Raw genomic sequence first — 24,493 nt, 5'->3', positions numbered from 1 at the left:
ACTGGAAAAACCATAGCCTTGACTAGATGGACCTTAGTCAGCAAAGTAATGTCTCTGCTTTTGAATATGCTGTCTAGGTTGGTCATAACTTTTCTTCCAAGGAGCAAGCGTCTTTTAATTTCATGGCTGCAGTCACCATCTGCAGTGATTTGGGAGCCCCCAAAAATAAAGTCTGACACTGTTTCCACTGTTTCTGCATCTATTTCCCATGAAGTGATGGGACCGGATGCCATGATCTTAGTTTTCTGAATGTTGAGCTTTAAGCCAACTTTTTCACTCTCTACTTTCACTTTCATCAAGAGGCTTTTTAGTTCCTCTTCACTTTCTGCCATAAGGGTGGTGTCATCTGCATATCTGAGGTTATTGATATTTCTCCTGGCAATCTTGATTCCAGCTTGTGTTTCTTCCAGTCCAGCGTTTCTCATGATGTACTCTGCATATAAATTAAATAAGCAGGGTGACAATATATAGCCTTGATGTATTCCTTTTCCTATTTGGAACCAGTCTGTTGTTCCATGTCCAGTTGTAACTATTGCTTCCTGACATGTAATTATACTATGGGTTGATAGATTTATAATTTATAAATACAAAATTAATTTTAACAAGTTAGTCATGAAAAATTAACTAGTGAATTCAGATAAAAAAGCATTTTAATAATTAAAAACTAGACTTATTAAGTTAATTGTTTTGGCATTTTATAAGGACAGTCTATGTGGGAAAAATTTTGGACATTAAAAAATGATAATTATAGTAAGAGAATTTACATCCAACAAACAGAAGTGCTTATTTGAATCTACTTCCCTTTTTAAAAAAATTTTACTTAAAAAATAAAAAAAAAGTTTTTTAATTGAAGGATAATTGCTTTACAGAATTTTGTTGTTTTCTTTCAAACCTCAACATGAATCAGCCACAGGTATACATATATCTCCTCCCTTTTGAACCTCCCTCCCATCTCCTCCCCATCCCATCTCTCTAGGTTGATACAGAGCCCCTGTTTGAGTTCCCTGAGCCATACAGCAAACTCCTGTTGGCTATGTGTTTTACATATGGTAGTGTAAGTTTCCATGGTACTCTGCATACATCTCACCCTCTCCTCCCCTCTCCCCATGGCCGTAAGTCTGTTCTCTATGTTTGTTTCTCCATTGCTGCCCTGCAAATAAATTCTTCAGTACTTTTTCTAGTGAAACTTCCCCTTGTTTCCATTTTTTTCCAAATGCATTTTGTATTTAGCCTGTCATCCTAAAATTATTATTAGCTGCTTTAGGGAAACTTGTGTTTTCACCACGCATGCTTGAAGTTAAAACATTAATTTGAAATTTGATTAAAAGGAGATAAAGGCTGTTCATTCTTTTGTCTGATTTGACAGTATTTTCTGTATCATAAAATACAAAGATTTAAAGCTTTTAAAATTTCTTTCCTTCTACTAACTCTGGGGTTCTCCATTTCTTCCTTTTCTAGTTGCTTTAGGTGTAGAGTTAGGTTATTTGTTTGACTTTTTTTCTTGTTTCTTGAGGCATGCCTGTATTGCTATGAACTTTCCTCTAAGCACTGCTTTTATAGTGTCCCACAGGTTTTGGGTTATTGTGTTTTCATTTTCATTCGTTTCTATGCATATTTTGATTTCTTTTTTGATTTCTTCTGTGATTTGTTGGTTATTCAGAAGCGTGTTGTTCAGGCTGCATATGCTGGAATTTTTAATAGTTTTTCTCCTGTAATTGAGATCTAATCTTAATGCATTATGGTATAGAATGGACTTTTAGACTCTGTGTGAGAGGGACAAGGGGGGGATGATTTGGGAGAATGGCATTGAAACATGTATACTGTCAGGTAAGAAAGGAATCACCAGTCTATGTTTGATACAGGATACAGGATGCTTGGGGCTGGTACACGGGGATGATCCAGAGAGATGATATGGGGTGGGGGGTGGGAGGGGGGTTCAGGATTGGGAACGCATGTATACCCGTGGCTGATTCATGTCAATGTATGGCAAAACCAATACAGTATTGTAAAGCAAAATAAAGTAAAAATAAAAATTAAAAAAATAAATAAAAGAATAAAGCTTTTATTCCTTTTTTCACTATTTTTTTCAGGAAGATAATTTTAACACATTCAGTTAGATGATGTTTCCAACACCACCATGTTGAACATGGATTGTACTTATTTGTCTTGATACCCTGCATATTTCATTCTAAATAAGTGACTAAGCACCCCCACTTGGAGCTGGGGCTGTAGCTAATCCTTGCTCACCATTGGAAATGAAAAGAGAGAATGTTAACAGGACATGATTAGAAAATATATCCTATGAAAGGTGGGGACCCTATTTTGCCTTGTTTATTTGAAGTATTTACTTCCTAATAAACAACCTTTTTAGAAGGCTCTTTTCCTATAAATACTTATGAAAAGAAATGGTTTTCTGCTGTGCGTGTGCGGCTTTCTATATAAATACATGAGCAGATTTCCATAATTAAACCTAACCACAATCAAAGACTGTGATTATTACTCAGTTCTATTTTCATGGCAGACCAAATTAAACCTCTATGTCAAACATGTAGTGAATATCACAGTGATAGGCCCAGAATATAGGCTTTTTATTGCACTTGACAATTTTTGTGAATCTGAAACATTTTTCCTTGGTTAGTGGGTATGGAGTTGGTGGGGATGAGGGGGCATCATAGAGGGGGTGAGTCATTGCCTGTAAAGGGTGATGTAGAGAATACCAGAAGTGTCTTCTCCCTTCAGCCAGTTTGTCTGCCTGTCTGCTGTTAGTGGCATCTGAAATGTTGGGGATTCTTTAGGAGTTAAAGCTTTGTTATCTGGTCTTCTCAAATAGTTAAGTGAAATTTCATTAATCCATTAAACCCTTACCTTCCAAAGTCAAATGGAGTGAGTAGGGTCCAGAGGGAGCAGGACACAGGGGTGAGAAAGGCCTGGGGGGACAGGCTACGTCACTGAGTTTAGTTTAGAGTGAGTGCTACTGTGGAAGGTGAAGGAGCACCCAGAGAAGGTCTCATGTAACCTATAAAACTGCCATGTGCCTGTTTTGTGCCGCAGACATGGGAACAGAGAGATGGGAAGAATCTAGTCCCAGTCTTGAGAAACTTAACATCTATCAGGAAGGGCAGATGAAGGGGGTGCTGGGCTGAAATAACCTGGCACTCCAGGTTTGGGGGAAGAAGGGAGCAACTGTCAGACACTGGAAGGAGGTTCTTGATCATACTTCTGTTTCAGGTTTGTGAAGGGGAAGGGGCTCTACTAGGCTCTTTTGCTGTATAATGTTTTTAGATGTACCATACTACTGCCAGAGTGCTTCCCCTGGAAAATGGAGCTTAGCCAACTCTTCTGAGCATCTGTGTGAAGACAGTGAAAGTGAAAGTCGCTCAGTAATGTCAGACTCTTTGCGACCGCATGGACTATACAGTCCATGGAATTCTCGAGGCCAGAATACTGGAGTGGGGAGCCTTTCCCTTCTCCAGGGGATCTTCCCAACCCAGAGATTGAACCCAGGTCTCCTGCATTGCAGGCAGATTCTTTACTAGCTGAGCCACAAGGGAAGCCCAGTAAGATTATGAAAATTTCTGGGTTTACATTCTGACTTCATTTTATATTACATCTGGACCTTGGACCAAGATACTTAGTTTCTCTGAGCCTTAATTCCTTTATCTGTTCAATGTGAAGAATGATTTCCCAGTTCCCTCATTGGGTATTTGGGAGAATGGAATGGAATAATTATGTCAGCATTCTTGGTACATACCAGTAGTAGTCTTTGACTTCATATAAACTCTATCCATACCCCAACTCCACACCCCAACCCTAGTGCAACTAACTAATGACCAGGGCTGGAATGGTTACCTGCCTAATGTAGGACTCAATGGCCAGAGAGGTGGAAAGAATTATCCCTTTAGTATGACTTCTTGCTCTGTGTAGAAGGGACAGTTAAATTCATCATTTAAGAGAGAGTATGCATCAAGCAATTTAGATTCATAGGAATTTGGGTCCAGTTTACTACATGGATTTTTCTTGTTTACTTTCTGGAGAATTTAGCTGCCACAATTTGGGTCATAACAAAACTTAGCAGTTATTGTTCCCAGCACATTATCCTAAGTCTCAGTGATAGCACGATTTCACTTTCAAATTGGCAAATGTAAAAGGACAGTTCACTGAGCAGCAATATTAATAGGGAGCTTCATGTTTATGTAATGATGTCGGGCTTTGTGTGCCACGCAGAATGTATGGGGTAATTAGACGTTTCAGATACATGTCTAGACAGGGTAAAGCTTGAAGAGCACTGTTGAAACCCTGGGAAAAGCTACAGGTCACCCATTTGTGACCAGAAAAAAACTCTCCTTGATTATCAAGTTAAACATGGAGTTAACTCTCTGGCCCTAGATTTACACATAAGAGGAAAATCAGATCTGATGAGATTAGACAGACTGACCACTTTATAGCTAGACCAGGCCTTACTGTGTGACTTCTTTGAGGCTGCTAAAACTGGGATCACCCAAATATCTGCTACTGTCCAGTTGTGGGGCCTGGATTCCCATTCTTATAATTGCCCCTTCGGACTAAATCATTCTATTTGAAGAGCTTGCTCCTTGCGAGGATTATCCATAAACCTAGATTGCTTTGTCTGAGGGGGAGTAATGAGGAAACATCTCAGCACTGGTAAGTTGTGATGGGAGGGCGGTGAGACATTTAAAAAGGTTTGGAATTGATGTACTTTTAGAGAGGCATGTGCTCAGGTGAGAGGGCTGAGGAGACAGCCGTGGGGTCTCCAGATGCCCGAGGGCAGGGAGCAGAGCAAGGAGGGGACATTGGTGAGAGGGAAACATGTCCTCTGCAGTTAAAAGCCCATTTCACCTACATTCCTGTACTTCACAAAATTCATCTTGAGTCCTGACATTGATTATTTTGAGCACTGATAAAAGTGTCATGAAACCATCCCCTCTCTGGTCCTTTTTGGTTGCTGCGGTGCTTTCTGGTACTGAAGACTTTAGAGCATCTGCTTGAAGTGGCAGCTTTGGCAGGGGTGATGGAGATTCACTTTCAACCTCTTGCTTGCGTGTGTCCTCTCCTGGCATCTGATGGTTGCTGTAGCCCCATATGAAGACATTAGAGGACAGTTCACTCTTTGCAAACCGCCGTGACACAATCTGAAAAGCTTTACCCCTGGTACTCCAGACAGACTCTCAGTGGGTAGGGGCCACTGGAAGTTGGGATGTGCAGTTTTCAGTAGGCAACTTCATAAGTGGGTCATCTAGCCCCTGCTCTTCAAATCATCAAGTTTAGTGGTTCTCCTGGTGTTCCCACATTGACTGAAATCCGTCCTCCTTTGCATCAGGTGCCGTGCCAGCAGCCTCACACCTGTATCTCATTCTCATTGCCTATTATCGGTTGTTAGTACTCCTCACGACCAGTTGTTAGGAGTCAGTGAGTTGTTAGTGTTTCACTTTTAGTTTAGACATGTGAGGCTTTGAGAAATCGAGTACTCTGCCCAATATGAAATGGAACACCTGGGAATGAGAGATCTGGGGTTTAAACTCAGAAACTGCAACCTCAGTCTCCTACTCTTGCTGTTAAAGGTGTTTTTTCTCCTCCTGGGGATTTCTGTTGCTTCCCACCCGCACCCCCCAGAAAGCTAGCATGAAGCCTAAGAACACTTCACTTGGGAGCACGTTACCAAATGGAATGTCAGCAGCTGTGGGAAAACAACACAGAGAAAGGATGCTGGAGATGCGTTTAAGAAGAGGACAGATGCCACGTATTCGCACAACTCGCCCAGCACTTCGTGTTGATCCATCAGTAACTGCTGACAAGGAGGGGTCTGCCCTGCTTAACTCTCTTTCGAGCCTGGCCTTGAATTCTGCCCACCCAGAATGAAGGCAGACCTCCCCTGTCTTGGCAGTGAATGTGACTTTGTACGGAACACCATACCGTGGCCACTTTTACAGCTTGTTGGTCATTTTGTTTATCTTGACACTCAAACCTCAGCTGTCTCCCCTTGGCTCCAGTTCATATTCTCCCTCCAGCTGTGCTCTCTCTGACTGCCCTGGGCAAATGTCCTCCCAGGACTCCAGGGCTTTTCTCCTTTGAGCTGATCCCTCAGGCAGTGCTCTGCTGTGGCAGTAGGAACCAGCTTTAAGCCATAATCCCCAAGGATCCCAAAGCATTACTTTGCCTCCTGTGACCTTGACAGTGCTGGCCATAGTTCGGCAATGTCTGTGCCCAGCCAGCTCTGCCTTGCCAGCCTCTGACCAGTTTGTAGAGGCTGGGGCGGAGCTGCTGCCCCACTGCTCCCAGGCTGATCCTGCACAGCTCAAGCTGCCACTTCCAGAGCCCTGCCCAGACTTGGAAGCTGTGGCTTATTGTGCCTGTCTCAGTCTGGGGGAGCAGAGCCTGAAACTTACAAGCTGTCACTTAATGGACTATAGTAGCACCAGAAAAGCAGAAGTGGGTAGGGTCAGTAAAGCTGGCCACAGCAAGTATAGCTGATTGTTTCATCTTGAGGGATGTCTTCAGAGGGGATCCATATGGGGGCTGCATATTAGGGCAGTCCTCCCAGAGGGAGGAAGGGAAAGGATTTTATTCACTGGTTCTCCACTCTTAGTCAAAATCTGCTCTAAGAGCCAACTAATTTGCACAAGCGTGGAAGTGGCCAGCTGAGCATCTCCCACCTTATTAGCAAGTCACAACTCAGCCTCAGGAGGATAGCCATGGATGAGTGGCTAGAGGGGTGCAGTGTGCCTGAGGGTGACAGGAGGAGTGTGGCTTCAATAGCGTGCCTGAATCTGTAGCTGTGGGGGCAGCACCAGCCTTGTTAGATCCGCTCTGCCCTGCTTCAGGCAGATGCACAGCTCATGATGGAGAAACTGAATACAGTCATACTGGAGCATTTTAATGCCAGTGCAACTTGGTCCCTGGGCTTGTCTGTGCTGCTAGGAAACTTCTTGTACATTCAAGGAAATAGTTTTCCTTTCCAGTTCCCGGGGTTGGGGCATCTCTCTGAGGGATGTCACTTGTGTGGGTTGTGTTATGGAACCGAACTTGAGTCTGCTCTCTGGGGCACAGTAAAGCCAACTGACTGACGGCAGGCTGTGGTGAAGGAAAGTGCAGTGTTCGCTCTAGGGCACCAAGCAAACAGTCCGGGGCAGCTTGTGCTTAGAAGACCTGAACTCCCCACAGACTTTCAGGGAAAGGCTTTTTAAAGACAGAGTGAGGGAGGGGGTTTGTGGGGTATGTGATCCGCTCATGGACCTTCTTCTGATAGGTTGGAGGTGAGGTAATAGGAAGTCACCATCATCAATCTTCTGATTACAATCAGTCTGAGATCTTTGCTTGTGGCAAAGTACAGTTCACATCTTCTACCTGGTGGGGGCGTCGGTACCTGCAAAACCGCTCTAAGGACGTGGCTCAGAATATTATATGAAGTCCTTGAGGAGGAACTAAAGATCCTTGACTTTGTTTAATGGCTAAACTATTACTGTTTGGTCCTGTTTGACTGTTTTCTTTTGCCTTTGCATTTTTTCCCCCCACTTCTCTGATTAAACTTAATCTTTGACTGAAGTTTTTTTACAGACAAAAGACCTGCAGGGGACATGGGGGAGGGAAGGCTGTTCTGGGAAGGCTGCATAGGGTCCTGCTTGGTGACCAGTGGGGTCCAACTGAGTGTTCTCTTTGCTTGGGGCTGTCTAGATAATACTACCTTAATGAGATCCTTCACAGCAAAAGGCAGAAGAACTGTTCTCGGAGCAGCTGATGAATGTGGCATTGAGGCTGCTCTCTCTGGAAAGCAAAAGTCCTCTTGATCAGAGCCTGTAGGCTTTGTTCAACCCATTGACAGGCCTTGTGAGGCGGCCAGGTGCTACATTTAGGGCCATGCTGTATCTCCACTTTGTTTCAGCACCCCGAGAGATAGCCTCCGTTGTGCTCTTGTGGACTGGGCGTGAGTGGTGGTCAGTTATCCTCCTCAACACCTGTTGGATATACTCCCCTGACCTTAGAGGAGCACTTGTTGGGGATGGTCCTGTACTGACCACAGCACCTCTGCCTGCAGGCTAGCCTAGACAGTACATGTTGAAGATCCCAGACAGAGACAGGGTTCTGAGATCACTTCTCCTTAATGGGAAGTTTAGATGATATCAAGAGAAGTATTTAAAGTTTTAGAGAGGCAGCCATGTGGGCATACAGAGGTTCTTTAGGTTCTTGTTTTTTTGGGTTTTTATTTTTATTGGAGTAGAGTTGATTAACAATGTTAGTTTCACATGTACAGGTTTCATCAAAGTAATTCAGTTATATATGCATCTATTCTTTTTCCATTTAGGTTATTACAGAGCAGAGTACCCTGTGCTATATAGTAGGTCCTTTTTGGTTATCTATTTTGATAATACCAAATTTCTCTAACTTGACTCAAGTCCCAGCTGACCTCTGACAAAAGGGTGAGGTTTGATCTGGACTCTGGCCCACTTTTAAGCATTTAAATAGTTAGTGGCCTTCTTGACTTCTGACACCATCATGACCTCCTCTGACCCAACTTATCTCTACATAGTAAAGATAAACTTTAAACTGAGTAGAGAAAACCATGCAAATGATTTTCACAACTGTTACTGTGCAATAAATCATCAATCTTGCCTAACAATGAGACGTGGTTGTTTTAAAAGTGACATGCAGGATTTATTTCTCTAGGGAGTGGGGGGTGGGTGGGTGGTCCAGCCCCCTGTGACCAGAAAAAAATGCGTTGTGTGCAGACTTGTCCACCTCATTGCCAGCAACGTCCTGGTTAAGCTTTGTTTTGCTGAGAATGTAGGGCAGGAGTGCCAGGCTCTTTCCAGCTGTGGAGTTGGATCCCAAGCCTTGTTTCTGCAAAGAAAGTGGCAGATGTGTTAAAGAGGGGCCGTTCCAATGTCTTGCTCAGTGCAAAGAGAATCTGATTGAAGTGGATCTACTGTTTCTGTCCTAGAAAATAGCAACTGCTGGCAATCCTCAAATGACAATTTTCCCCCAGAATGGAAAGATGAGAGCTCCCTTTCCCCATCATTGTTTTATAAACCAACGTTGTGAAGTCGATCTAGCTCTCCAGCTGCACCCTTCTGACTGTGTCCCCAACTAAAGCTCAGTTCCTGGCCCCTTTTCAAAGTGGAGGAATGGAGAATCCCGTACCCTGCTTCTAGCTCCTCCCATCCATGCCCACACTTCCGCTTTACACTGGGACTCTACTGGCATCCCACCCTTCTCGTCCTCTTAGAAACAGAAAGCCTGATTTCATGGAGAGCAGCTCTAGTACCGAGGCTGGGAGAAAACCATCACTGAGTGCTCAGGGGCACGGCCGCCTTTCATTGAGCAAACGCATCAGGCAGACCCTTCCAGGCCCTGCCTCGCCCAGCCATTTGGGGAAGATAGGTGGCCCGGGCAAGGGCAGTGTCCTATGCTACATAGTTACTTTGACATGCAGGCCTTGCATCAAATCAGGCTTCCAGCACCACTGCAACATTCATGAACTCACTTCCGAACCACTCGTCTTGACCTGTTTCGCACTCTGTGTTGTTCTGTGCACAGATTCTCCGGCTTCTGACCTGGGGGCTGACTCATTTTCCTGTTTACAACCTTGCCTCAGCCCTCATTCCGAATGTTTTACATAGTTTCTCTGGCAATGACCTTTGCTTTCCTTTTAGCTAGAGTTCAGATTCTCCTCTGGCTGGACAGCTGAGTATTCTGAGTGAAAATATACCAGATCTTGCTTGGCCCCCAGGACCTTTGTGACCTCCTAAAGAGTGTTGTACCTGCCAGACTTGCCTCTATGCGGTTGAGGCAGTCTCGGTGTGAGAGAGAAAGGGGAGGAATAGGATAAAGCGGAAAGGAGCTAAGGGGGGCTGGATGAATAAGCTCATTCCGTCTATGAATCCTTGGCACTGCATCCTGGTTGATGCAGACATTAAACGGAATACTAATCACTTACCCTCATCATCTTTTTAGACTTTACTCTTAAGAGCCGCAACTAGTGGTGTGACTCTGCTGAGCCTATATGAGCAGATGGGTGGTGTGTCAACTTGCAAATGCTATTCTGTAGTCCAACTATAAGTCTTACTATTCTATCCCAAGTGATTATTTTCTGACAAGTAATTCTGCTTTTATATCTCAGTGAGCTATTCAATGGATGCTCAGACTGAATGAGATTGGTGAAGTTCAGCAACACCTTGATTCTTAATCCTTTATACTTTATTAAATGTCAGGCCCCTTCTATTGTTTATTTACTTAATGGCAATTTCAAAAGTTGCACAGTGATCAATAGATCCCTCTGCTCATGCCTTCTTCTTTGGGAAATACCCCTTACCCTGAAACATGGACTTGAATGGCCAAGTTCATACCATGTGACCCTCACCTCAGGTGATTGGACGAGTGGGTGAACACTTGAAACTGACACGGTCAGTCTGTCATCTGGTCAATGACCAACTCAGTTATCTTGCTTAAAAATTTGAGCTAATGGACATAAAGACCATGGTCAGTCATTGTTGGGTGTTAAGACTCTTAACGTCGTGTTGAGTGCAGACAAGAGTTAATTCATGCTACCTGGTCAAGCTGAGGTTGTGAGAGAGCAGAAACCATTAATAAACAGAGAAAGCTGATTTGCAGAGAGGAGGATGGATCGAACAAGCAGTTGAGACCACAGGGACTTAGTAAGAGAACAAGATGAAGCAGATGACTTTGGTTCCTGGGGGCTTCTCAGCTCCAGACCCCAAGAGGCCTGTTGATAGTTCATTTCCTGCTTGTTGATGACTTCAGCAAACCATCCATGAGATGACTTCTTAGATCTTTCATCAGTACTCACCTCTACTGCCTGAATAAAGAGTTTTCCAGACAAGCAAAAGCTAAAGAATTAGTTCCCTACCTTGTTTTTTTGAGATAAGGATTTCTGTTCCTTGTGGCTAAAAACCTTTGATTACACCAGTACTTAGGTGTTGCCAGCAATGGCTGCAACAAAGAGTTGTAAACTTATATATTGGTATATTGGAATGTTTTCTAGTTGCTTCTGATAAAGTAGAACTTGATGTCATTGAAAGCTGTTTACATCCATATTCTTGCTGTTAATCATTTAGGATGTTCCAGTTTTCCACCCTTTTTTCATTTGTGATAATTGTATTGGCTTTATAGGGTGTGTCTTCAGGAACTTAACATTTGTGGGCGGGAAAATCCACATCAGACATGAGCTTACATCAAAGGGCAAAATCGCCTTTGCTAGTTTATAATGCTTGACTTTCTGGCTATCTGTACCGGAGACGTTATCTTGATTGCCTTGTCAATAAATCCAGTGTGAAATGAGTAGAGATTTTTATGACTGGGGAAACTCCAGATACAGAGCATAGCATGGGAGGCAGGGATGAGGGTGAGGTAATCCACAGTCTGTGATCCCTCTCCAGCAACTTCAAGTTGCACTCCCCATCAGATTTAGCTCCTACACCAAACTGGTGTTTATATGGGTGGAGAAGTGTAAACAGTGGGCACCCTGGGAATGGAGCTGAAGTTGTCTTTTTTTTTTTCTCCCTGAAATGAACTGAAGGAGAGGACACTGTGTAAATCTGGGTAAGATACTAAGCTAGTGTGGGTAATAAAATCCAAAGTTAAGTGAAATAATCTACAGGAAGAGTTTTTAATATCTGAGGGAATGGACTGAAGAAGGAAGCTCAGTTTGGAAAAGGACATGTGGAGAATGGTAGAGGGAGAACTCATTTATGGTGAGAGGCTGTGTAGCCTGGTAGTTAAACATACAGGCGGATCCAGACTACTTGGATTCAAGTTCCACCATTTACTAGTTGTATGACCAAGGACAGTTTTCTTAATTTCTTATTGCTTTAGCTCTTCATCTATAAAATGGGAATAGCAATAGTATCTACATAGATTTGTTATGAAGAGTTAAGGAATTGATACATGTAAGGTGCATAGCGCAGTATTGGCCCAACGTAGGTGCTTAGTGAATGCTGGTTATTATTCTGTAAGACATCACCTGGGGTGCCAACAAGACCAGCAAGATGCTTGAGAACTAACACCACAAGTGGTCTATAGTATTTTTTTTCTAATGAGAAAATTGAGTACATTTACTCTTTGACTCTGGAGTGTGTCTGTTTTGACTAAAACAAGAAAGAAGATCCATAAAAAGGCTACTGAAATGAGGATGGGAAAAGAGGGGCTTTCATAGAAGGAGAGAAAATAGATTGGGCTCTGGTCTGGAAAAATGAAGACTGAAATGCTCTATGGTGAATTTCATAAAGGACAGGAATAGCATGAATAAATAACTTGTTTATGAAATACTGGAAAATTAGAGCTGGCATGAAAGATGAATACTTTGAGGTGAGGACTTGAACAGATGGTTACTTGACTGTGCTTGCACAGTGAGTCATTCAGCTAATGGAGCTCATTAGGTCAGAGTTTCAAAGCAAACTGATGAAGGATATGGATTATGGCCCCTGCACTATCAAGGGTCATTAGGGATATTTGTTATAAGACCCAGTTTAGTCCCATTCAGCACTTGTAAATAACTTATAGTAACGTAGTACTTAGCCATTTCAAAACACTCAGCAACCTTAATTCATTTGATTCCCACAGTACTGATTTACTGAGCTTAGATTATGGGCAAGGCTCTGCAGAGAATCGAAAGATGAGAAAGGTGGCTTGTGGTGGCTTGTGTTGTGTCTGTTATATTACCACTCAGAAACACTGTGATGAATTTAATTTAATCTGCAGGCTTAATATACTTGGTTCACTTTTACTTATAATGTTTTGAGACTAGAGAATTTTTCATTTTTTTGGATTCAAGATTGGTATTGTGAAGAAATTCAAGAAATAAAAGTTCCCTTTTTGTGATGTTTTGTCTTCATAAATTCTATCCAGGTCACATTCTGAGGTACAATTGAACATCTCATTCTTATATTTATTTTTAATTTTGGAGTGGTTATTCACAAAAAAGAAATTTTGGAGCTGGAAGTTAATGCAGAGTTCTTCAGTTCCCTGTTTCATAGCTGTATGAAATGGGTCCTTAAGTGACAAGAACAAGGTGGGAAAGCTTGGACTCAAGCCCAAGTTCAAGTCTTCTATGTTTTCTTTCCCATTGAACTGCTTCCCACAGAGGATCAGGGTGATTGTAGTTGACCTTATTTCTCTGTGTGTATGTGTGTGTGTGTGTGTGTGTGTGTGTGTGCGCGCGCGCGCACGCACACGTGCTTAGTTACTTCAGTCATGTCCAACTCTTTGCAGCCCTGTAGACTGTAGCCCGCCAAGCTTCTCTGTCCATGGGATTCTCCAGGCAAGAATACTGGAGTGCGTAGCCATGCCCTCCTCCAGATTTCTGTGCTTTATCTTGGAGCACTCAGGAGTAGATGTACTATGGACCCAGGGAGGCTTAAGCTCCAGGGCCCTTCTCTTGTATGAACCTTGAGTGGGGAGAGGAAGCTAGGTTGTAATCAGGAAACATTTCTATATAAGCATTTTTGGTAAATGATCCAAAGAGATAACATAAGAGATGAACTTGATTTTCCAAGCCTCCATTAAGATGCTGTGATCTTTTCACATTCTAAAGAAAAAGAAACTCACTCTCGTACCTATTGTCTATTTGTACTTTTGTATTATTTTTCTTAAAGAAGTACCTTTCCCCTGCTACAAGATTATATAAATTTCAGGCTCCTTGAAATCTGGATAGGCTTCTGATACCCAAAGATATAGCTGGTTGACGTAAGACAAACACCAACAGACATAAAAGCAGAAATTAACAGTAACACAATAATAGTAGGAGACTTTAACATCCCACTCACACCAATAGACAGATCATCAAAACAGAAAATTAATAGGAAACACAAGTCTTAATATAAATAGTGATGACCAGGGTAACCAAAAATTGTGATTTGACTATTTTGGAAAAATGGTAGGAAAGAGAAGGGATATTTGAAGTAACAAAGTTAATCTTTGGCTACTGTTAAAATAAGTCAGCATATAATTGATGTAATAATACATTAGCATTGTATGATTGATATGAAATATGAGGTATTGACACAAAACTGATCAATTAGGAAAGAAAACTATTAAGAAACAGTATATAAAGTCAATGGCAGGGGAAAACTTCTAAGGAATTAAAAGGGGTTGACTCTGAAAAACAAAACTAAAGAGTGGGGATAAATGGGACAAGGAGCTACCATATTTGCTTAAACATTTAAACAGTTATTTCTTTGGCATTTTATTACTTTGAGAAAATTTAAAGTAACTTAAAATATAAAAATAAAAGTGCTATTCAAAATTTTAAATAAAACTAATTTAAAAATAATAATTTGAAATATTAAAATGAAATTCCAACCAGCTCTTTTTTCCTTGTATAATATTTTATATTAAATATTTTATTAAAAGATAATTGCTTTACAGAATTTTGCTGTTTTCTGTCAAACCTCAACATGAATCAGCCACAGGTATACATATATTCCCTCCCTTTTGAAACTCTCTCCCATCTCCCTCCCCATCCCACCCCTCTCGGTTGATACAGAGCCCCTGTTTGAGTTTCCTGAGCCATACAGCCAATTCCCATTGGCTATCTATTTTACATACAGTAATGTAAGTTTCTGTGTTACTCTTTGCATACATCTCACCCTCTCCTCCCCTCTCCCCATGTCCATAAGTCTGTTCTCTATGTCTGTTTCTCTACTGCTGCCCTGTAAATAAATTCTTCAGTATTATTTTTCTAGATTCCATATATGTACGTTAGAATATGATATTTCTCTTTCTGACTCACTTCACTCTGTATAATAGGTTCTAGGTTCATCCACCCCATCAGAAGTGACTCAAATGCATTCCTTTTCATGGCTGAGTAATATTCCATTGTGTATATGCACCACAATTTCTTTACCCATTCATCTGTCAATGGACACCTAGGTTGCTTCCATGTTCTAGCTATTGTAAATAGTGCTGCAGTGAACAATGGGATACATGTGTCTTTTTCAATTTTGGTTTCCTCAGGGTATATGCCTAGGAGTGGGATTGCTGGGTCATATGGTGGTTTTATTCCTAGTTTTTTAAGGAATCTCCATACCATCTTCCATAGTGGCTCTATCAATTTACATTCCCACCAACAGTGCAACAGCATTCCCATTTCTCCACACCCTCTCCAGCATTTATTGTTTGTAGGCTTTTTGATGAAGGCCATTCTGACTGGTGTGAGGTGATATCTCATTGTGGTTTTGATTTGCATTTTTCTAATAATGAGCGATGTTGAGCATCTTTTCATGTGTTAGCCATCTATATGTCTTCTTGGGAGAAATGTCTGTTTAGGTCTTTTTCCCACTCTTTGATTGGGTTAGTTGTTTTTCTGGCATTGAGTTGCATGAGCTGCTTGTGTATTTTGGATATTAATCCTTTGTCAGATGTTTCATTTGCTATTATTTTCTCCCATTCTGAGGGTTGTCTTTTCACCTTGCTTATAGTTTCCTTTGCTGTGCAAAAGCTTTCAAGTTAATCAGGTCCCGCTTGTTTACTTTTGTTTTTATTTCCTTTACTCTAGGAGGTGGGTCATAGAGAATCTTGCTTTGATTTATGTCATCAAGTGTTCTGCCTGTGTTTTCCTCTAAGAGTTTTATAGTTTCTGGTCTTGCATTTAGGTTTTAATCCATTTTGAGTTTATCTTTGTGTATGGTGTTAGGAAGTGTTCTAATTTCATTCTTTTACATGTAGTTGTCCAGTTTTTCCAGCACCATTTATTTACGAGGCTGTCTTTGCCCTATTGTACAGTCTTGCCTCCTTTGTCAAATATAAGGTACCCATAGGTGCATGGGTTTATTTCTGGGCTTTCTATCTCATTCCATTGGTCTATATTTCTGTTTTTGTGCCAGTACCATAGTGTCTTGATGACTGTAGCTTTGTAGTATAATATGAAGTCAGGAAGCTTGATTCATCCAGCTCCATTCTTTATTCTCAAGACTGCTTTGGCTATTTGGGGTCTTTTGTGTTTCCATATGAATTGTGAAATTTTTTGTTCTAGTTCTGTGAAAAATGTCATTGGTAATTGGATAGGGATCTCATTGAATCTGTAGATTACATTTGGTAGTATAGTCATTTTCACAATATTGATTCTTCCTACCCAGGAACACAGGATATCTCAGTTTATGTCATCTTTGATTTCTTTCATCAGTGTCTTATAATTTTCTGTGTATAGTTCCTTTGTCTCCTTAGGTGAATTTATTCCTAGATGTTTAATTCTTTTTGTTGCAGTGGTGAATGGGATTGATTCTTTAATTTCTCTTTCTGATTTTTCATTGTTACTATATAGAAATGCAAGTGACTTCTGTCTATTGACTTTGTATCCTGCAACTTTGCTAAATTCACTGATTAGCTCTAGTAATTTTCTGATACTTTCTTTAGGGTTATCTATGTACAGTATCATGTCATCTGCAAACAGTGAGAGCTTTACTTCTTCTTTTCTGATCTGGATTCCTTTTATTTCTTTTTCTTCTCTGATTGCTGTAGCTAGGACTTCCAGAACTATGTTGAATAATAGTGGTGAAAGTGGACACCCTTGTCTTGTTCCTGATCTTAGGGGGAATACTTTCACTTTTTCACCATTGAGAATAATGTTTCCTGTAAACTTATCAAATATGGCCTTTACTATGTTGAGGTAGGTTCCTTCTATGCCCATTTTTTGAAGAGTTTTAATCATAAATGGGTGCTGAATTTTGTCAGAGGCTTTTCCTACATCTATTGAGATGATCATATATGTTTTTTAATCTTTCGATTTGTTAAGGTAGTGTATCACATTGATTGATTTGCGTAGATTGAAGAATCCTTGCATTCCTGGAATAAACCCAACTTGATCCTGGTGTATGAGCTTTTTGATGTGTTGCTGAATTCTGTTTGCTAAAATTTTGTTGAGGATTTTTGCATCTATGTTCATCAGTGATATTGGGCTGTAGTTTCCTTTTTTTGTGTGTTGTCTTTGTCTGGTTTTGGTATCAGGGTAATGGTGGTCTCATAGAATGAGTTTGGAAGTGTTCCTTCCTTTGCAGTCTTTTGAAACAGCTTTAGAAGGAGAGGCATTAGCTCTTCTCTAAATGTTTGATAGAATTCTCCCGTGAAGCCATCTGGTCCTAGGCTTTTGTTTTTTGGGAGATTTTTGATCACAGCTCCAATTTCAGTGCTTGTAAGTAGTATTCTATAGTATCCTTTCTGTTTTTGTTTGTCGTAGAGTTAATAATTATATTCTTTTGCTTATTTTTCTGTAATCTCTCTGAAAAACTTCCTTTCCTTTCTTTTCATATAGCTTCTTGTTTTTTCAGAGTTCACAATTATTTTTCCTTTGACTTAATTTTCTGTGTATCTAGCTAAATAAATCTTTGGAACTTCTAAGCATTTATCCTATCAATATTATTTGGGGACGTGATCAAACGTATCAGATAATCTGCCAATTTTCCACTGCCCCCTCTTTTATTTCCTCCCAGATACCTCCTTCCATATTCCTTCACCCTCTTGCTCCAGGATGGACTGATTTTTTTTTTCCTAAGGTCTGGAAATTTCCTATGTTAAGCCTTTGGTTTGATGTTTGCTGAGGATAACAGTCAGTGGACCGTTTCTAGATCCTAGCGAATTGTTTATGCATTGCAAGGAATTTTATATAAGCAGCTTTTGAAGGTGTATTTTAGTTACCTGGTACCATATAAGGATTGTTCTCATTTTCTAGCTGTCTAGCTTTACATAGTTGGGTGAAGGAAATGCTGCTACTAATGGATAAAGTGCTACATCCTGATACCTGAAATGTCTAGTGATTAAAAGTAGGATTTGCTAATATATGATACAACTCTTTTTTTTTTCTTTAGAAAAGCTATAACTCCTTTTTTTGTTGTTATGCACATTAACCTTAAGGTGAATTACCTGAATTTTGAATCCCAGATGATTATTAAGAATATATTCCCGGATAATTTCTTGTTACTTTCAAACTCCTAATGGTACTTGCCAGTATGAAACTTGGTTTTTAGTATATGGAAGTTAATATAATTTTAAAACATATGATATATTTTAAAAGCATGATATGACATTCTTTTTACATGCTACTTTTTGTTAGCTACATTAGAGGCATTACACAATTATGGGGAATTAACTGTACTAGTTCCATGATAGCTCCCCACCAATACTTTGTAAATGCAGAGTATTCAGTTAATTCTTACTGTGTACTACAGATTAGACCAATAAAATTGTTTTACTTTATTGAAGTAAAAGTTAAGGTCATTACAAGTCATGATTAGGTTTTCTTATTGGGATTTCTTTTTTTAAATTTTTTTATTTGGATTTCTTGTTGTCAAATAATTCACTCCCCTGTAAAGGAGGATTAATGTTATCCTAGATAATCTACTATATAAATCAGGTACAGTGCTAATTCTTTAAAGAAGGAGAATTTTTTTCAGTGTCTTTCAATATATTTCAGTCATGTTCCTTTCCAATCACTGTTGCAGTTCAAGTGGCATGCTGTTCAGTTGAATTCTTGTACAACACATAGCTCTTTAATTTTGTTTGATTAATTTTATTTCCTGAGAACATTACTGGAAGAGAAAAAACAGTTTTTAAATCCTTAATATCTTGTTTGAAACAATCAATCCTGATAATGTTTACAAACAGAGATTAAATGATCAAATCCTCCTCCGAGAGTGCACTGCTGTTGGAATGCCCCTGGCCTCTGTCTGGACCTGTGGCACGGAAGCCACTGCACATCTCAGGATGCATCACCCCCTCTCCCTTCCTTTTCTGTCTTCTGTAGTATTGTGCACTGAAAGCTGTAGACAGACATAGGAGTGGTGAATCCCCAGGGGCAGGTTAATCCACCCTGTTTGCCTGAGTTAAGGAATTAGGTGGTGATAGGGTTCATACCCAGAAATGGAGGAAACAGAGAAACACCAGCTAGATATTGTGGCAGAATTTCTTTCTTTCTATCAAAGAAGTGGTTACTTACTACCCTGCTTGATGCCCCAAGACTTAAAAATTGAAGGGTTTTTCTAATATCTTCATTTCAGCCCAAGGTTATTACTGTATGTAGAGTGTTAGTGGTTAGTTTGGTGCAATAATTTGTTTCCATCGGTGTCATGGGACTTTTCCTGAATTTTAGAATGTGTGATTGAGTCTAAGCTTCTTCTCTAGGTGTGTTGTACATTTCCCCTGCATTTCTGAATGATTTAAAACGAATGGTTGTACTGTTTGGGTGTTTTGTGTAAAGGATTTTCTGTTACTTGCATTTATGTTGTATTACTGAAAGCTTACCAAAGATAAATGTGTTTACTCATTCAACTGACTGAAAACTTTTGGTTTGTCTCATCAGTTAGATTCAACATCACTTCTCTCTGAGGAACAGTTAAGGTGTCTTCTGGATGAATGCTCGTCCAAACAAAAGTCCACAGTTAGACTGTCTCCAGAAAGAGAAGAGAAAGACATTGAGGATATAACACCTGAGTTCCCCCAACTTTCTGGATCTATTCTCTCTGAGTCATTAAACAGGTCAAAAACAAAGGTTAGAAGCACTGAAGTGGAGGACATAAATGTGCCCAAGAATGGAGAATGTGAAACATCCAGAGGCTACTTTCTCACCAAAGCCTTGACTGGGCATCACATGTCACCAGCTCTTCTCCTTGAAGCAGAGAATGTGAAGTGCCTTCAGTTTTCTGAGGACAAGGTTATTGGTGATGCAGAAGACTACTTCATGTCTAAGACTCTGGGCATTGGGAGACTGAAAAGGCCCTCTTTCTTGGACGATCCACTGTATGGCGTCAGTGTGAGCCTTTCATCTGAAGACCAACATGTGAAACTCAGCCCTCCAGAGAAACTCAAACCAGGTGAGGCTTGGAGAATACACTGAAAATAATCTTTACTAAACACTTCAATATAAAGGTAATACAGTTCAAAATATAGTAGGATAAGGAGATATCCTTGAAAGTCACAGATGGGTCAGTTAAGAGCATGCTAACATAAGAACATATTTATTAATGTTTCTATCAGATCATTGTTGGGATTAGTACTTTTATAAAATACATTATTTTTAATAACTAATGCCATTATTAGTTATGGTAGTTATGGTTATCCAGAAAGCAGTGTTGATTTCAGAAGAAAAGAGAAATTAGTTTGAATGGCTACAAATAATTTGAGTAGATTTGCTTAGTATTTTAACTTCTAAATATCAGTGATGAATATTTGTTTCGAGGAGTGAATTTGTGGAATGCTGTGTATCATTGCGGTTTTGTTAGTTTCGGTGTACAAACTTCCCCTCCCAGCTACTTGTATATTGTCAGGTTTTTTTTTTTTTTTGTATCTTACCAATGGTACAAAATACCAATACTATGGGCAATTTTTGATATAAACAAATATTCAATTATTTATGTTAGAGGTTTAACATAGTCTGTATTATATTTGTTGAGTTTATAAACTCAAACTTTGAAGTTAAATAGCTTCAACTTTTCCTCTCATGTAGATTAAAATATATTTCCTATTAAATCTATACCTATTACCTATTAAATCTATCATCTATTAATTTTGAACTAACTCCTTAGCCCTGTATTTCTAACTGCCATCTGGATGTGAACTCAAACTAATTTCCTCATCCTTCCCTCTCAACTCAGATTTCCCTCTTGACTTCCATTTCGTCAGTCCCCCAGGCTTAAAATGAGAGTCATCATTGATTCTGCCCTTTGCCTCGCTTCCCACTTCCAGTCTTCAAATCTTGTTCGTTCTGCTTCTGCACTGCCTGCCATGTCCATCACTCCCTTGCTGTTCCTCCCCTCTCGGCTGGATCAGTGCAGTAGCCTGATCAGACATGCCTGCTCTGCTGTCTCTTCTCCAGCCATTGTCAACCACCTAAACTTATTCCCCCAAAGTACAACTTTGATGAACATACTCTCCAGCTCAAAGAGCTTCCACGGCTCTCCTCTGTCTGTTGAATGAAATTTGAATTCCTTCACTTGCTGTTCAAGACCTTCAGAATCTGACCTGAAGTTGTCTTCATAATCAGTCTCTATGTAGTGCCTTAAATGTTATTCAGGTTATATAGCTTATTTGGGCTCAGGATGCACAGTGCTCTCTATGTTGCTCAAGACTATTTCTTCTCAGGAATGTGCAGGTATACCTTCAATGGTAGTTGAATTCTAACCCCATCCTGTCTATGTAACCTTCCCTGCTCCTCTGTTTTAAAAGTTTTACTTCTCTTCTGAATGTCCAAGGGTGTTAGTCCCCTATCACATCATTTACACAGTCTTGCATTGTTAGGCACACACACCCATATACTCTTCCTTAGAACTATGTAACCTTTTTGAGGACAGAGGTCCTATCTTCTGATTCGTTGTTAGATCTTCTCTGATGTCCAAAGTGCTGCCTTAAATCAAGTGCCTGTTTAATAAATAAAGGAATTTAAATTATCCAGTTTTAGATGTGTGAGTGCATGCTAGTTGCTTCAGTCATGTCCGACTCTTTGAGACCCTATGGACTGTAGCCCATCAGGCTCCAGGAATTCTCCAGGCAAGAATACTGGAGTAGGTTGCTATATCCTCCTCCAGGTGATCTTCCCAACCCAGGGATCAAACTCACCTCTCTTATATCTCCTGCATTGACAGGCAGGTTCTTTACCATTAGCACCATCTGGGAAGCCCTAGTTTTAGAATAATACACTGAAAATGCAGTTCACATTTATTATTCACATTATGAATGAAAGCACATGGTATTGCTTAAGAATTATGCAAGCCTGATATTCTACATAAAGATTTGGAACTTTCTTCTTTTTTTTTAGTGAAATTCCACAAACTATACTCTTTTTACCTAGCAGCAGAGTTTACTTACAGCAGATGATTCAGTTAAATGAGTGTGGTCTGTCTTCTCCTGCCAACCTTCTTCACTTAACAAATAGACTGTAAAAACTTTGTTCTACTCTAAAATTGCAGTGTATTTTTCTTTTTGGACAAAAAGGTTTTATTAGGAAGAAAGTATTGGGATTTCGTTTTTGTCAATTGTAATAAAAACTTATTCAGGTGGGTATGAGGATTTATTGTGTATGGGGTCTCATTCTCATGGAATCAGTATGTGGGGGTTAAGAAGAGCATTTTACTGGGATATGACATTACTTCCATGTGAATGTCAGTCACACTGATGTGTATCTGTCGCCAAGTAGAACATGAAAACATGGAATGAACTAGAATTTAATATGACATAATGGAAAGAAGCTATGGTGATTTAGCTTTAACTTCTGAAAACATGCCTCTGATGGCTCTAGATATTCCCAGTATTTGACTAAAACAACCCTGTGGTTATGGAGGTTTAAGATAGAATAGATGTGAATATATGAACCATATTTTACTTTCTGTTTATTACATGATAAACTTTAAGGAATAAATCCTACATTATTATTTTGGATGCTTGTCAGCCTATCTGAACCTGGGAGTTTTCTTTTACTAACCTCAACATTTATAATTATTAAAATAACTTGTTAATCAATTTATTCTAAAATACCAAATTGGACATTATGTTATTTATGCAAAAGTGAACCCCCAAACTAGATGCTAAACCAGTTTTCCTGGCAAAAAGCCTTTTAAAGATGTAATTATAATCAGAAATTACAGTGTATTCAGCTGTTATGTTAGATTCCCTCTCTTTCTCAGGAAACAGATATGTGTGAATGTATGGTTCAGATGAGATTTCTGTAAGCAGACAGGAAGAAAATAAGAAGAATCATTCATCATTTTCTCTTTAAGTAGCAAATATATTGTTTTATTTTCCTACATGAGCTGAGGTCTGTTATGAATTTTAAAATTCTGCTTCTAAAAGATAGAGTCAGATAAAACTTCAGTTCAGTCGCTCGGTCGTGTCTGACTCTTTACGACCCCATGATCTGCAGCACACCAGGCCTCCCTGTCCATCACCAACTCCCAGAGTTTACCCAAACCCATGTCCATTGAGTCGGTGATGCCATCCAACCACTTCATCCTCTGTTGTCCCCTTCTTCTCCTGCCCTCAATCTTTCCCAGCATCATGGTCTTTTCAAATGAGTCAGCTCTTTGCATCAGGTGGCCAAAGTATTGGAGTTTCGGCTTCAGCATCAGTCCTTCCAATGAACACCCAGGACTGATCTCCTTTAGGGTGGACTGGTTGGATCTCCTTGCAGTTCAAGGGACTCTCAAGAGTATTCTCCAACACCACAGTTCAAAAGCATTGGGGTCCAAATCTAGTGACACTGAGGACCAATTTCAGTTGTGGTATTGGAGATAAGGATTTGCTTCACAGATGTATTAGAAGTTTCCGGTGTGAAGTACCTCATTTTGGGGGAAGTGTAGTTGATTTACAGTATTGATTTCAGGTGTGTAGCATAGTGATTCAATATTTTTGCATATTATACTCTATTAGTGGTTATTACAAGATAATGTCTAGAATTCCCTGTGCTATAGAATATATTTTGGTTGCTTATCTATTTTACACATAGTAGTTCGTATCTCTTAATCACATATCACTAACTTGCCCCTTCTCCTTCCTTCTCCCCTCTGGGAAAACCATTAATTTGTTTTCTCTATGTGTGAGTCAGTTTCTGTTTTGCTGTATACACTGATTTGTGTTATCTTTTAGATTCCACATGTAATTGATATTATACAGTATTTGTCTTTCTTTGTCTGACTTATTTAAGTATAATATACTCTAGGTTCATTTGTATTGCTATAAATGGTAGAATTTCATTCGTTTTATGGCTGAGTAATATTCTATTATCAGAGAAGGCAATGGCAACCCACTCTAGTACTTTTGCCTGGAAAATCCCATGGACGGAGGAGCCTGGTACGCTGCAGTCCACGGGGTTGCTAAGAGTTGAACACGACTGAGCGACTTCACTTTCACTTTTCACTTTCATGCATTGGAGACGGAACTGGAAACCCACTCCAGTGTTCTTGCCTTGAGAATCCCAGGGACGGGGGAGCCTGGTGGGCTGCCGTCTATGGGGTCGCACAGGGTTGGACACGACTGAAGTGACTTAGCAGCAGCAGCAGCAATATTCCTTTATAGGTAGGTAGATAGATGGATATGTCACTTATGCATTTTTCTGTTGGTGGTCACTTGGATTGTATCCATATTTTGACTATTGTAAATAGTCCTGTTAAGAACTTTGGGACACATGTGTTTTTTTGAATTAGTCTTTTCATTTTTTTTTTTTCCCCTGAGTATAGAACCAGGAGTGGAATTGCTGGATCATATGGTAGTTCTCTTTTTAGTTTTTTGAGGAAACTACATATGGTTTTCCACAGTGAATGTACCAATTTACATCCCCACAGACAGTGTACAAGGGTCCATTTATTCCACATCCTCTCTAACATTTATTATTTGTAGACTTTTGGATGATAGCCATTCTGACAGTTGTGAGGTGATATTGCATTTTATTTTGATTTGCATTTCTCTGATAATTACAATGTTGAATAACTTTTTTATGTGCCTGTTAGTCATCTGCATGTCCTCTTTGGAAAAATGTCTATTCAGATCT

The 24,493-nt window shown here is 40.0% G+C and overlaps 1 protein-coding gene across 4 annotated transcripts in view; it reads left to right on the top strand.

Annotated features, from left to right (window-relative positions):
* The window catches only part of FSIP1 (fibrous sheath interacting protein 1), a 210,043-nt gene that overhangs the window by 174,467 nt on the left and 11,083 nt on the right, over window positions 1–24,493 (top strand). For all 4 annotated transcript variants that reach the window (XM_069596017.1, XM_069596019.1, XM_069596018.1 and 1 more), the window contains one exon: window positions 19,319–19,829. In XM_069596017.1, the coding sequence (XP_069452118.1) occupies window positions 19,319–19,829 (511 nt within the window). The remainder of the gene's footprint in view (window positions 1–19,318; window positions 19,830–24,493) is intronic.

Source organism: Ovis canadensis, chromosome 7 (genome assembly GCF_042477335.2).
Source record: "Ovis canadensis isolate MfBH-ARS-UI-01 breed Bighorn chromosome 7, ARS-UI_OviCan_v2, whole genome shotgun sequence".
In the NCBI taxonomy this organism is placed as follows: domain Eukaryota; kingdom Metazoa; phylum Chordata; class Mammalia; order Artiodactyla; family Bovidae; genus Ovis; species Ovis canadensis.
The sequence above is the reverse complement of the archived record's forward strand: the minus strand, read 5'-3'. Positions and strand labels throughout refer to the sequence as shown.